Source organism: Typopeltis vanoorti, chromosome 19, assembly GCF_054136105.1.
Source record: "Typopeltis vanoorti isolate ZY-2024b chromosome 19, IOZ_Tvanoo_1.0, whole genome shotgun sequence".
Lineage (NCBI taxonomy): Eukaryota > Metazoa > Arthropoda > Arachnida > Uropygi > Thelyphonidae > Typopeltis > Typopeltis vanoorti.
In genome coordinates, this window is record NC_143567.1 from 1,103,895 (window position 1) to 1,120,270 (window position 16,376).

At 33.9% G+C, this 16,376-nt stretch overlaps 1 protein-coding gene across 2 annotated transcripts in view; it reads right to left on the reverse strand.

The window, feature by feature from the left end:
* The window catches only part of ec (ubiquitin specific peptidase echinus), a 126,720-nt gene that overhangs the window by 23,824 nt on the left and 86,520 nt on the right, over nucleotides 1-16,376 (reverse strand). For both annotated transcript variants that reach the window (XM_090409683.1, XM_090409681.1), the window contains 3 exons: nucleotides 8,742-9,702; nucleotides 2,039-2,295; nucleotides 1,243-1,359 (listed from right to left, as the gene is read on the reverse strand). In XM_090409683.1, the coding sequence (XP_090265809.1) occupies nucleotides 1,243-1,359; nucleotides 2,039-2,295; nucleotides 8,742-9,702 (1,335 nt within the window). The remainder of the gene's footprint in view (nucleotides 1-1,242; nucleotides 1,360-2,038; nucleotides 2,296-8,741; nucleotides 9,703-16,376) is intronic.

The window sequence follows — 16,376 nt, forward strand, 5'->3', positions numbered from 1 at the left end:
ATGAACGCCATGAACTGCTTATCAGAAACCAGGAAGACAAGCAGTAAGATAGGGTGGTGAAATAACAAGATGTTATGGACATTTATGGTAGAGGGATGCACAAGATCAAAATGGAAGAGGCATTCATCCAGCAGAGGACTGAAGAAAACTGTTGATGATGAAGATTTCAGTTAAGTGAGATTAATCTAAGCTAATGTAACATTTCAAAATTCAAACATTAATTATGGAATTTCATTTTTATAATTTCATACTCTTCTAGACTTCTAATGGAGACATATAAGAAACTTTTTCTCTCTTATATGTCTCCATTAGTAATCGCATTTGTCCTTTTCAAATCATTTTTGCATTCTCTATGCAAAATGTTTGCACAGAGAATACAGTTAATGTTTTCCCATGTTCTAGACTATATTTTAATTGTTTTATCTTTTTATTGCTACCATTCATTGAAAATTTGTTACAGCAGTTATTCAGTTTAGTTGAGGAATCCTGAACACTGGACTGGATTCATTTATTTAACAATGTGTATAAGGAGATGAGAGTAACATTAACATCTCCAACTTATCTATGTGCATTATTAAACCTGATATAATGAATATCTGAATATCAGGTTTAAGAAATAGCATGCATCCTTGCTTTGCATCTGATGTTATATCAAACTATCTTCCTATACCTTCTTTGCATCTTATATGCCTTTTCCAGATCTAGAAAAGTTAAATACATATCTTTATCTTATATTCTCAAAAATTTGCAAATATCTGTCTTAAAGTAAAAATCTGATCCTGACAACCTCTAGTTGGTTGTCAGAATCAGATGGATTTCCCCAAGTTTCTCTTCCACAATTTTTCTTAGTCTCTTCTCCAGTACACTTACATAAATCTTACTAGAATATTCCTCTGTAATTCTCTCAATCAGATTTTTTTTTTTTAAGAGAATCGGTACTATGAAAGCTCTACTGGAATTCAACTTTTTGAATTATACAGTACGTAAAACTCTTATACCTCCATATTTGAGCATTTCTAGTTGAATAGCATCTACCCCATTTTTCTTTCCACATTTCAGATTTCTAATGGCTTTTTTCTATCTAAAATATTCATATGTTCTCTTGATGCATTCCTCTAGATTTTTCTTTATTTGTAAAAGAAGATATTCGTACAGCTTTGTAAACTAAAAGTATACATGAAATTTCATTCTTAGTGCAGTAGTAAATTGTCACTAGGAAACAGAAAGAAAGAAAATGCTAACCTGCAGCAGAATCGCTTAAGAGAGCAGCCATGACAAGATCTCCTTCTTTTTCCTTATCATGTGATTTTGCAAGCAGAAGATCTGCCTCTGCACACAGCTTATCACAGTCAGGAGGACCTGAAAAATAAAATATTTTATTCAGCTAATGAAAATTATGTGCATTTATAACAGTACATATGATATACTATTATAAAAGTGTATTTTAATGTATGCACCCAAATTATTCAATATTTCTAATAATAGAGATTCCTTTTTTAGTAATTGCTTTCTTACTTTATTCCTGTTTCTTTCTCTCTGAGCGCAAAATTGCATAATAACGTTTTTTTTTTTTTTTCAACTATAAACAAACTTATTATGATAAATGGCAACAGACAGCTTCTTATTATGTAGTATGTTTCATAAAATATATTAGCACCAAGCAATTTTTAAATTAAACTCAAGTCAAGATGACTCAACAATTTGCAATGTAATAAAATTTCTCCACTTAGGGGAGAGCACTAATATGCATACAAAAACACTTCAAATATGTTTTCTCAGTGCTAATATATTTTATTAAACACATACTACCTAATAAGCATCTATGTTGTGAGTTACATATCATTTAGCAAAATTCAGCTTTCTACTTTGACAAGTAGAAAGCACTTGACAAGCACTTAGAAGTGTAACTTAAGCTACAAAATACTAGTTCAGCATACTAGTTCCATATTAAAGGAGAACAAGTTTGAATTTTAAAAAAGCTTTTCAGTCAAGAATTGTTCATATAAAAAAAAAAAATTAAAATCTTAATTATACACACCTGCACTGTTTTGTGTTACCATATCTAACTTCCTCTTTAGCTCATCCTCATTATTATTAGCAGTTTGAATATTTTCTGGAATTTGTGTCAAGCGTGGATCTAATTTTACTGGAGATCCACCAACAGATGGAAAACTATCTGTACTTGATAGTGAAAATGAATCATAACCCTGATCTGAAATATTCAGATTCATATAGTCGGGGAAACCATTCTTTCCAGAAACAGCAGCATTTCGGTAGTTCACATTTGTTAGTAATCTGAAAAAATGTAACATGGTTAGAAAATACAGTTCCTGTATAAACATATATTATTTATTTAATTTATATAACTGATTATTTATTTTTTTATCTTTATGCTTGATCTCTATGAAAGTAAAAAAGGATTCTATGTTGTACTTGGCTAAAAACTGTCTTTATATTTATATTTTTGATGTTTTGGGGATCAAATCAAACTACCTTCATCAGAGAAGCATAGGAAGTTTTTTGTGTCTATCAATAGGCATGGAGAAACTTTGTAAAACTGTAACTAACATGAATAAATTTTAAAGGTGGCTCAATGTTTGAAAGCTCTGAAGAATTATTTTATTTTAGTTTCAAGTTTGAATGTCAATATATCATAACTAAGATTTTGGAAATAATTTTTCTGGTGTCTCCTTTTCTGATATATGACCCATGCTTCTAACTACTCATATCTGTGACTGGCCACTTAAGGATACACAATAAAGATGAATAGTTATAGCATAAGCTGGATGTTTTTCAGCAGTCAGAGCATTTCTACTTTATGTTTGTATTTCTTATAATTAATTCTCTTTTGGAGTTCAAGGGGTGTCACCAAGATGAAGAAAAATAGGTAAGATACTGCTAAATGAGCAAATGTAAGATGATGCATTCAAGCAATAGCAGTCAGGGAAAGGAAAGGAGTAATTACAGTATCCAACACTAAACATGATAAATGTCTTAAATATTAAGCAGTTTCAAAATGGACAATTAAGGGTTGTGCATTGATCCCATGAGCCTCTGTAGCTCAGTCAGTATAGACAAAGCCCTTTGGTCAGAAAGACCTGGATTCGATTCTCATCATTGACATGAGGAACCTTTATCCGGTCTCTCGGAGTTGGGGGGTTTTTCTCACCTGGAAACTCAGATTTTTCGTTTGCCCCAGAACAGGCAAACCCGCCGCATGAATACACATGGATTACATTCATGAATACGTCCCAGCTATATGCTGGTCCCAAGTCCAGATAAAATGGAGAGGGGGGGATGAAGCAATGGCGAACTACCCTGCACAAATCTCACCAGGAACACCTTGTGGGCAAAAGCTTACAAAGTCACCTAGGGTTGGAAATGACTGAAAGGATAAACCACCACCATTGATCCCACAGAAGGTTCTAGAAGGATAAAAAATGGAGAAATTTTTGCATCTTTGGAAAGGGTAGATGCCATAAAAAGAAAAAGCTGGTTCTTGTTGGATATCTAAACAGCAGAGTACAAAATAAATTCCAAACATGGAGAATTTGGAGAAAGAATAAAGCTAATAATAATGGCAAACATCAACTGGATTTCTGTTCAGGACATGGATTAGTCATTTATGACACCACATTCCAACATCATCATTACTGTTCTGTCTCTTGACAGGTCTAATGGTATAACTCAGCAGATTCTCTTCCCCCAATTTCCTCTGTTTCTTGCTTCCTCCTTTATTTCCTGATATCTTCTTGTTCCCATTATATCATCAAGCATCATTAGTCGTCTTCTTCCTCTTGGTCGCTTTCCTTCAATTTTCCCTTCTATCATTCTTTTCAGTAGGCTGTCTCCTCTTAATACATGTCCTATCCAGTTATGCTTTCTTCTTCTTATGGTCTTTAGTAAATTCCTTTCTTCTTCAACTCTTTGTAATACTTCTTCATTGGTGATTTTTTCAGTCCACTTTATTTTCTCCATTCTTCTCCATAACCACATTTCAAATGCCTCCAACATTTTAGCTTCTTTCTTCCTAATTGTCCATGTTTCTGACCCATATAAGGTCATACTCCAAATATAGCACTTAATAAGCTTTTCTTTAGATTTTTATTCATTTTATTAATAAACAAATTTTTCTTGCTATAAAAGGCATATTTTCCTTTGTTAATTCTTTCTTTTATTTCCATGTCACATTTTCCATTTTCTTGTATTATACTACCAAGGAATTTGTATTGTCTCACTTGCTCTACACTTTCTCCATTCATCATCACCTTGATACTTCCTGGTTTCCTGGAGACTCTCATCACTTTTGTTTTCTTTGCGTTAATTTTCATACCATATTTCTTGCATATATTTTCAAATTTTTGCATTAGGTGCTGTAGTTCATCTTCAGTATTAGCTAATATTGCTTGATCATCTGCAAATCTAATATTTTGTATTGTTCTTCCTCCTACAGTGATTCCTCTTTCCTCTTCATAAAATGCTTCTTTTATCATTTCTTCTGCAAATATATTGAAGAGCATCGGTGACAGGCAGCATCCCTGTCTTACACCTCTGCCAATCACACATTTTTTAGTTTTTCTACTTTTGTCTTTATTATGGCCGTCTGGTTCATATATAATTCAGCTATTAACCTTCAGTCTCTCCAATCAAAACATATTTTGCGTAATATTTCCATCAGATTTTCCCATTTCACCGTGTCAAATGCTTTTTCAAGGTCGATGAAACAAATATAAACTTCTTTATTTACTTCTATATTCCTTTCGCATATGGTCCTCATTACTCCAATTGCATCTCTGGTTCCTCTGTCTTTTCTAAATCCAAATTGATCATCCCCCAGAAAATACTCCACTCTTATTATACAATCTTTGATTTAATATTCTTAGCAGTACTTTGGAGGCATGTGAGAGTATGCTTATAGTTCTGTAGTCACTGCACTTAGCAGGATTGCTTTTCTTTTCAATTGGTATAAGAATACTCTCTGTGAAATATTTAGGCCATACTCCTGTTTTGTAAATGAGGTTGCAGAGTTTTCATGTTTCTGTTATACCTTTGTTTTCCAGTTGTTTTAGGATTTCACTTGGTATTCCATCCACTCCTTCCATCTTTCCACTTTTTAATTCCTTAATTGCTGTTTCTACTTCTCTCTTTAGTATTTCAGGACCTCTTTCTTCTGTTGAGATTTCATTTTGCTCTTCCAATTCAATTTTTGTTGGTCTTTCATATTTTGCATAAAGTTCTTCAATGTATTCCTTCCATCTTTCACCCTGTATTTCAATATCATAAATCAGTTTTCCTTGCTTATCTTCTAATGGCAGATTTCTTATGCTTTTTTTTAATATTTGTAATTTCTTTTGCTTTTTCAAACATTTTATCATATCACCCCCTTTTTTCCATTTCTTCAATTTCTTTGCATTCTGTTTTCAACCATTCCTCTCTTGCTTTATCAGTTTCTCTTCTCAGTTCATTATTTAATACTTTGTATTTTCTTCTTCCCTCTTCAGTGTTTACATTTTTCCATCTTCTTCTTTCTTCCATTTTTCTTATCATTTCATTTATAATCCATGGCGTTTTAATTCTTTTTCCCTTCCACAAAACCTATCTCTTCAGCAGCTGTTTCATATATCAAGTTTTTCAGTTGATTCCATTTTGCATTAACATCCATAGTTTCTTCAGATATATTCTCTTTGTTCCTTATTTTATTTTCCAGTTCTTCTCTGAATTCTACCTACATCTCCTTTGAGTTTTTCTAGGTTCCACCTTTTCTTGTTTTTACCTTTGTTTATTTTCTTATATCGTATTCTTAATTCCATAACAAGCAAATTATGGTCTGAGTTGATATCAATTCCTGGATATGTTGATATTCTTTTTACACTGTTTCTGTACCTGTTTCGTATTAACATATAATCAATCTGGTATCTTGCGATATCACCTGGCATTTTCCATGTATATCTTCTTCTCTATTGTAGATAGGAAGATATCAAATTGTAGATATGTAGATATCAAATTGTAGATAGGAAGTTAGTAATGATGTAATTTTTTCATGTAGCACTATCATATCCTGTGATGATGATGATGATCTTCTCTTTGGAAGTTTAAACCAAGTATTAGTTTGTGTCTTTTACAAAACTCTATAAGTCTTTCACCTCTCTCATTCTTTTTTCCAAGGCCATATCTTCCTGTTATTCCCTTCTCTACCTTTTCACCTACCACCGCATTCCAGTCTCCCATCCAGATGGTACACCTTTTAGTTCTGTCTTCTTCCATTATCTCTTCTATTTGATTATATATCTCTTCTACTTCATTTTCATCATGGTCACTTGTGGGCATATATATCTGTATAATCATTATGTCCACAGGCTTTGCTTTCAGTTTAATCATAATCACCCTGTCACTTTTATATATTTTTTCTACTGAATTTTTAACCTTTTCATTCAAAACAAACGCTACTCCATTTTCCCCCTGTGTTCTACAGAAATATATAATTCTATAACCATCACTTTCAAAATCTCCTATATCTTCCCATCTGACTTCACTTAGACCAACCACATCCAATTTATTCCTCTCCATTTCTTTCTTCAAGTTCTCTAATTTACCAGCTTTTAACATTGTTCTTACATTCCAAGTTGCAACATGTATAGTTTCTGTCTCATTCTCTCTTGTATGTCTTATTTTCTTCCTATTTTCCTCAATACTTGGGATCCCATCCTCATTGTCCATTTGAGGATTTCATAGGTTAACAATCTGAGAAGCCTCATTTCTTCTTCTTCCGGGCATGACATCCATCATTTGCCGATAGACCCCATTTTTGCCAGTTGTGGCAAAAATAAATATTTTTGCCACAACTAAATGACACAAATAAATAAAAAAATAAATAAATAGACAAAAATTCCAACATAAAGATGTGCAAAAATTCACATGAAATAAGAAACATCTCACTGGCTATGTTACTGTTAATAGTAATATCTCCACACTGGTTTATGATACCAAAATATGCAGGGGATCTCAAGTAAGAAGTGATAATAACCATTTAGTTTTGAGCAGAATAAAAATGAATACCACATTGAAAAGAAAAACATGTACAATTTAACAGTTTTAAAAAGAATTAGTATAAAGCAACTTTTAGGAGTCAACTATAGACTCAAATATATAAATATTATTGGAAAAAAATAAAAAGCTTGAAAACAAGAGCTAAACCTTAAAATCACTGCCAAAATCAGAAGAAAACACTAACTGATCCAGCCAGGATGGCATGTGGCAAAGTTCTTTGCAAGAATAGAAAAATTAGAACTTCATGCTGGACTCAAGTTAAAGAGACAGTCAAAAAGAAGTGGTTGTATCAAAAGTTCTTGGAAAATCAGGTGTTCCTAAGAAAATTCAGAGAAATATGTAACAGAGCTAAATAAAAGTCATAAAAAGCAATTTGGTAAGAATATACAAGACAACAAAATATTCTGGAAGATATACGAAGTATATAGAGGAAAAAGTACTGTAAAAGGAATCAGATGATAAATGTGACATTTTGGTGAGATGAATTGCATCACCCAATGTGAGACCACTGTTCCTGCTTACTGGAGGCCTGAAGTGGCTTGAAAAGGTGTCATGTTTGGTCTCTAGAACAGGGTTTCTGAACTATGTAAAAAAATAAATTAAAAATACAGAAAAAATATATATAAAATTGATTAAAAAAAAAATCCTTAGCCCACCCACAGTACAGAATGTACTGTGGTTTGCAAATAACTTTTTGTGGGTGGAAGCAACATAACAAAAACTGAATATAAAGATTATACATATATAGAGTAATTACTTTGAAAGACTTAATGGTAGAAATTCTTCAAGGGGTTATATTGATATTAATAGTACATATATCAGTGTAATATGAACATATTAATATTTAGGGTAGAAAAAGCTACCTTAAATGAAGTAGATGATATTTGATCAGAAATGCTTAAATGAGTCATAGAATTCATTATGGGAGGCCACTACAATATCCACCAACTATTCTATACAATGTTCTGCACGGCATTTTATCTGTTAATTGCATCATTGGTAAATAGCTATATTTCTTGATTGAATGACAAGGACTGATCCCCGAGATACACAACTAGTCATAGTAAATCTTGCAAACCCACTTCTTCCATACATCACTTTTTGATATCTGTCAGCCATCCCATTATCCAAACTAGTAGTTTAAGATCCAATCCCATATCCTCCAACACATGCAAAAGCCTTATACCGAATATGTCAAAAGCTTCAAGGTTCAAAAGTATCACCATTCCCCTTGTCTAACTCAACCCTCACATTATTATAAAATGTCAGCAAGTTACTCAAAACATGACCTTCCCTTAATAAATCCAGGTTGTTTATTTGCAAAGTATAGATTCTCTGTCAAAACATTTGTGTAGGCAATCTTACACCAACTTTCCCAAAATCTTCACTACCACTCCAGAGATATTGATTTGTCTTTGCACCTTTGTGCAATGGGATCATCATACAGTCTTTCCATTCCTGGGGAATCTTTCCTGTGCTGAAAATCAAATTATAGATAATATTACATAATTAAATTATTTAATCATGTAATATTATCACGGTATCTTGTGAAATTATGATAGTACTACTTTGACATGTACTACATGATTACTACTGTTAGCAGCTACCAATGAACTTTATCACATTTATACAAGTCATTCAAAATAATATAAAAACATTTTTGAGATAATAGCTAAATTTTCTACAATACATACCTTTTATTTGCCAGCACAGCTAAATAATTATTGTCCAGTGATGTGCTACTGGAAGAACTAGCACTGTTCCTGTCTCCACTCCAATTTCCAGAGTCCCTCCTTCTGGGAAGATTTTCTGCATCAGGTATAATTAATTTTGAATTCTGATTTCCATGTATAGCTTTATTATGTAAGGCATTTTCAAAGGAATCTAGGCTACTGCTACTATTCCTGTTGCCTACAGCTGTTGAATTATAGGAATTTAGAACCCGCTGTCGTTGTAATTTCTGCAAATTCAGGACATTTTCAACAGTCTTCCGACTAATATAAGCAGTTGGCATTTCAAGATCTTCAGGAAACTCACTGCTATCTTTCACAGTTGGTAAAACTGGTGGAAGTCCCTGAACTGGTGGGCTTCTTGCAGAAGGTATATCTGATTGCAAATGTTCTTCAAAACCTGATGAATATCCAGGACTAATAACCGAGACATTTTCATAAGGTGAAGATTTTGATATGTGGGGCGATGGATAATTGTTTCCATGATGATGCGGAGAATCTGTACATTGTTTGTGGATGGAGTGGCAATCCGTGAACTGCGATATGTGCTTTGAATCCATAGACTGTGCATGGGAATCATGAGTAGTGTGACATGATAATGTATTTTGAGAGTTCTGTACATGTGAATAGTTACTGGAATGAATATGACATCTGCTGGGCTGACAAGAATGAGGAGAATGAGTGTGGCTGAAAAAGTTGCTAGACTTGGTATCACACACTGGATGTAAGTTATGTGACTTTGCTTTCAATGATGTAGAATAAGAAGGCAAATGCTTTTGTTCACAGAGCTGGCTATCTTGAATTGGAAGTGAAGAGCAGAGAGGAAGTCGAGATGATAACTGAGTGCTCACTACTGGTCTTTGGCTTGGCTCAGATACACTGCTAGTGATTTGAGATCCTTCTTTGGTTGCATTATCAGACATATCTGGAAAGAGAGAAAAGAATTTTAATCAGTACAATAATTGTTTATGTAAAGTTTATTTAAAATGTAATCACTGTGAATGAAACAAAAAATAAATCAATTTATCTCTGATATAATTTTTTAAAAAAAGTACCAGGTTCCTCTTAAAACCAAATCCACATCATACAGACTTGAAAAAATTAACAGAACAAAATGTTTTTCAGGAATATTTTATTTTTAAGAGTGTATCCAAATGTAAACAGATATTCTGGCATGCAAATTCTGAGTATCCAATAGAAACTGGATCTATCACACAACATATCTGCATACAATGCAAATTATTTGTGTCTATAAAAGTGGTATTTGTAACTACATCACTTAATTCCCATGTTTTTGGTCTGCTCATTGGGTGAGCCACATCTCTAGTATCCTCAGGATAGAGTCATCATTGTTTAGATGATTCTTCATGGTACACTGTTTGCACCTGAAGCAGGATAGTTGGAGGTGAAGGTGACATGCTGGCTTAATGTGTCTTTGCAATTTTAATTTATAAGCAAGTGAAAAATCTTTCTACAACAGAGTAATATATGGTAGAGTGGAATCTAGGAAAATGAGAGCAACTGAGGGTGCATGAGCACCTCTACTCTATAATTTGTATATAAATGATATAAGAAATGATTTAAAATGGGAGAGGGAGGAGGTATTCAGTTGTTCGCTGATTATGCAAAATAGGGTGAGCAATAGATAATAATGGTGATGTAAATATCCTACAAGATGATTTAAATCAATTAAATGTGATGAATGATGGTGACTGTCTACCCTTCCCAGATAAACTAGTCACATGCCTTCCTGATGGTTCATTACCGTATTTACTCAAATATAACTTGCACTTTTTTTTTCCCCAAAAATTAAAGTTAAAAAATCGCAATGCGAGATATCTATGCATGGATTTTCAAACTAAAGTTTTTCAGGAAAAAATTAAATTGACATTTATAATTAGATCCTCAGTATTCATTATAAATTTATAATTGCTCACATTTATAAAATAATTCATTTAAATTTTAATTATCAACATTATTTATACGATTGGCACTCACATTCATCATGCAATATATCTGAATCTTTAGCGATAATGCATCTGTAATTAAATTAAAACAGAAGTCATCTACCCAAATAATGTCATCTTCGCTTCCATCCAGGACATTACAGATGTAGATTTAAAAAAAAAAAAATCCCTTGGCAATAATTTACTGGCGAAATCATGTCCCAAGCTCTCAAAATTCAGTTGCACAACAGTTCTAATGATGGTCTCTAAATCTTCCCTGTAGAGGCAGGTCATAGCTGTCAACTGCCATCCACTCCATGTAGAACCTCAACCTCATCTCATTCACCGCTCCACCCCTGCTTAATCCATGATTGAGTAGCAGTCAATGCTTTCACTCCCGCATTTCCTCTACTGGTTGCTTCCATCTCTATGCAAATGATTGATTTTTTACTTTTTTTTAACTTAAGGAAATTTTAATTTAAGGAAATTACAATGTCAACTAGGATATACATTAAAATAAATTTTAATATACTTCAATATTTCGGCAACATCACGTTGCCATTTTCAAGAAACTTAAGAACAAGACACTGCATGCAGGCACAACAAACAGTAAGTGAGGAAGAAGCAGGAAGCTCTTATTTCTCCTAAAGTCCTGATGGTGCCCCTAGCGGGCAATATTGGTACTCTTAGGCGATTGGGCTGAAGGTCTTCTGATGTAGGTTTCCCAAATTTGAGGCAGTCTCATGCAGCCAAATTTGTTGAGGTTTGGATTGTTTCTTAGGGCTGAAGCTGATTCCATTTTCATGGAATCAGCTTCAGCCCAATCGTCCAAGAGTACCAACATTGCCCGCTAGGGGGGCACCATCAGGACTTTAGGAGAAATAATAGCTTCCTGCTTCTTCCTCACTTACTGTTTGTTGTGCCTGCATGCACGTGTCTTGTTCTTAAGTTTCTTGAAATGGCAACGTGACGTTGCTGAAATACTAAAGTATATTAAAATTTATTTTAATGTATATCCTAGTTGACTTTGTAATTTCCTTAAATTATTTAGTAAAAAAAATGCATAACCAATGTCTAAGCCTTTCCACGAGCATATGATTGATGCAATATTAACAAAAGATTACGCAACTCAATGACAAAGGCAAGCTGATGATTTTTAAGTTTAGATGCCGATTCTCTTCTTGTGAATTTCAAAATATCTGAGAGTACCATAACAACATTCACTACCTAATTATTCAAATTAAGGGGATATCAAATCCCACATTGTTTTAAAACCGAATAAGAAACTCAAAGATTGGAATCAGAGAGTTTCATGCCGAATATAGTAAACTATAAAAGTATCGGCAGTTACTAGCATGAGCTAATGCAAGTAGTCCTAGTACGTACTACAATCTCAGGCAACTCGTTGCAAAGGTGGGGAAAGTTCTGATCGCTAATCTTGGTATTTTCCATAATGTAAAAACACATTTCCTAGGAAATGTATGCTGTTATTACATTATGGTGGGAGGTCACTACCCAGACTGTTTTCAGCCTTTTTTGAGGCTTCATCAGTGAGTAGCTAGACCAAATAGATACCAAAGGGTATAGCGAAAAGAACTTATATACTTTGCTATACGAGTTGTCAAACAGGTGCAACCATTAAGTTACTTAAATATAAAGAGCCAATAGGCTTCATTTTGGCAATATAAACATTATTCAAATTAACTCTCTGATTCCAATCTTTGAGTTTCTTATTCGGTTTTAAAACAATGTGGGATTTAATATCCCCTTAATTTGAATTATGTTTATATCGCCAAAACGAAGCCCATTGGCTATTTATATTTAAGTAACTTAATGGTTGCACCTGTTTGACAACTCGTATAGCAAAGTATATAAGTTCTTTTCGCTATACCCTTTGGTATCTATTTGGTCTAGCTACTCACTGATGAAGCCTCAAAAAAGGCTGAAAATGGTCTGGGTAGTGACCCCCCACCATAATGTAATAACAGCATACATTTCCTAGGAAATGTGTTTTTACATTATGGAAAATACCAAGATTAGTGATCGGAACTTTCCCCACCTTTGCAATGAGTTGCCCGAGATTGTACTACGTACTAGGACTACTTGCATTAGCTCACGCTAGTAACTGCCGATACTTTTATAGTTTATTTTTAGAGTTTCGGCATGAAACTCTCCGATTCCAATCTTTGAGTTTCTTATTCGGTTTTAAAACAATGTGGGATTTAATATCCCCTTAATTTGAAAAATGTTTATATCACCGAAATGAAGCCTATTGGCTCTTTATATTTAAGTATTCACTACCTATTTTTTAAAGTTTTAAACTTTTTTTCATGAGCGAGGTATATGCGAAAATTTTAAATTTCTTTTTTCATAAAGTAAAATCAGTGGTTTTACAGCGAGATATACATGAGGATGAGTTATATTCGAATAAATATGGTATTCTTTTTCTCTTTATAGAAAACCTACACATACAGGGAGATATTTGCAAACAATCACACCATCATCCAGGTCAAAAATATGGTATCCTCAAAACACTAACTCATAGGACCAATGAAATGCTCTTACTTCTGAACTCACTGGCATCACACTTTTTTTTAGCCAACAGCTATAATCCCCAGTGAATAGAAAAAATATTAAATACTCTCCAGAAATCCCCTCCATTACCTAATACACAAGATTATATCAAAACTGTTACTATCCCATACATTCGGGGCACATCCAAAAAAGATATTTAGAGTGCTTAATAAATATCAGCTCCACACTACCTTTAAACCATATGTCAGATTGGCAGCTTTCATCCATTCACCTAAAGACAAACTCTCTCCTTTATCATCCGTGAGATATGAAGTACTCTGTACTTATGACCTAGCTTACTATGAATAGTAAGCCTTGTAGAGCATAAAAAAATACATTCGTCGCTATCATTATGGCAAGTCGGGACTGGCAGTCAATACCCTGGATACTCCTTCACACATGAGTAGACGGAAGAAAACAAAGTGCTACACGGAAGTCATTATGTAAGTCAGAGAGAGATTGTTTTTGGACTCAAGCAGCAGATTTAAATCATTTTCCAAACCTCACAAATATGGTTGTATCAATTTACCAAAAATATGGAAGACAGTCATTTCAAGATCAAATCAATGTCTTTTTATTCTTTGTTTATTCAACAATAGATGGTGCAAATTAGGACTTTAGTTCCTTGCACTCCATTACAAACTAGTCCCACTGTTATATCAAATTGTTACAGTTTTGTGCAGTATTTGTGCTCTGAAGATGCTGGATATAATACTAGCAAAATAAGTGTAGCAAATAATTAAATAAATAATTCTTTTCCTATATTCTGCTTTGTGAATTATCATCATCATCATCATCATCAAATTCCTGCCATGTACCCTCAAGGGGTGTACAGGATATGACAGTACTACATGAAAAAATTACATCATTACTAACTTCCTATCTACAATTTTCCTCCAAATCAGTCTGTTACTTGTCAAGACTCCAACATTATCAGATCTTATGTTTCTATCGTCTAAGGCACTTTGTACCGTATCAATCCACCTATATCTTGGTCTTCCTCTGGGTCGTTTTCCTGCCAACCTGGCAGAGAACACTTGTTTTGCTAATCTTTCCTCTCCCATTCTATTTAAGTGACCATACCATCTGAGACTAGCTCTGCTAACGCATTCCTGGATGCTGACAATGTCAAGTTCTTTCCTAATATCCTCATTTTTAATATGATATTGCCATTGATGCCATCTGTTCACGCCTCTAATCTTTCTCAGGACTCTCATATCTGCGGTCTCTAGTCTTTGGTCAAGTGTTTTACTTCTGACCCAGCTCTCAGATCCATAAGTTAAAATTGGTTTGAACACAGTCTTGTATACAGCTAATTTAGTGTTCCGACTAATTTCTTTCTTATTCCATATGAATTTATTCAATTGACTTCCCACGATACCAGCTTTGCTGATTCTGTTGTCTATTTCTATATTTAGTTTACCATCTTCAGTAAAAATTGTGCCTAAGTAGCTGAAATGTTTTACTTGTTCCACAGGTTCACCATTCACAACACAGTTGACATTTTCAATGATTCTGCCTATTTTCATTGTCTTTGTCTTTTTATTGCTGACCTTCATACCATATCTATTACAACAGCTATTCAATTTAGTCAGAGAATCTTGCAGACTTGTAGCGGATTTATTTAGAAGTATAACATCATCCGCATAAAGCAAAGAGCTGACATTAACATCTCCAATTTTGATATCAGGTTTAATACCACATTCCTTCATAATGTGATCCATATAGATAATGAATAACAGAGGGGATAATGTACATCCTTGTCTCACACCAGATTTAACATTAAACCATCTTCCTGTACTTCCTTCAATTCTAACTGCTGACTCACAACTCAAATAAAGACTAAGTATTGCTTGATATAATGCCCCATTGACAGCATATAACTGCAGCGTATTGAATAGCTTCTCTCTTGGCACCTTGTCATATGCCTTTTCCAAATCGACAAAACTTAAATACAGATCTTTGTTATATTCCCATGCTTTCTCGACTATTTGTCGTAAAGTGAAGATCTGATCCTGACAGCCTCTATTTGGCCTGAATCCAGCTTGTTCTTCACCAAGCTTTTCTTCCACAATTCTTCTCAACCGTTTCTCAAGTATACTTGCATAGATCTTGCCAGGAACACTCAGTAGGGAAATACCTCTGTAATTCTCACATTCAGTTTTATTTCCCTTTTTATATATGGGTACTATGAGAGCTCTACTCCAATCATCGGGAATTCGTCCCTCTGTCCAGGCTTTCTGAACTATGCAGTGCAGCCACTGTAAGACTCTTATACCACCATACTTCAGCATTTCTGGTCGAATATCATCTACTCCTGCTGCCTTTCCACATTTCAAGCCTTTGATGGCTTTTTCTACTTCAAGTATGGATATGTATTCCTGACTGCATTCCTGGTCAGTGTTTTTTTATCACTGTGCTGTCATCACTGCCTGTTTCATTTAGCAGTTTTTCAAAGTAATTACTCCATACTTCAAGGATATCTTTTTCTCCTGTTTTCATTTCACCTTTATCATCTCTAATTCCTTTTACAGCACTCTTTTCCTCCATTCCTAAGCTTCTTCAACAACCTCCAGAATATTTTGCCACCTTCTTGATATTTATTTTCTATATTCTTGCCAAAGTCCTCCCATGACTTTTGTTTAGCTAGTTTTACACACTGTTTAGCTTTCTTACATTTGTCTCTGTATTCTGTAAGAGTAAAAGCTGACTTATTTGCCAGGAACTTTTGATATGCTTTCTTCTTTTCCTTCACTGCCTCTTTAACTTCCTGTGTCCACCAGGGAGTTCTGATTTTTTTATCTTTGCACACAACCTCACCACATGCCTCTCTGGCAGAATCAATCAATGTTTCCTTCAGAGTTTGCCACTGAATCTCCAAGGTTTGATTCCTGTTCTCAAACTCTTTCATTTTCTTTTCAATAATATTTCTGTATTTTAGTCTACAGTTTACATCTGAGAGCTGCTCAACTTTTATTCGCTTTAAAACTTTCTTACATGTTATTCTTTTCAATATGAAATTCAATTTTATCCTGCTCAAGACTAAATAGTGATCACTTCCAATTTCAAATCCTCTGTA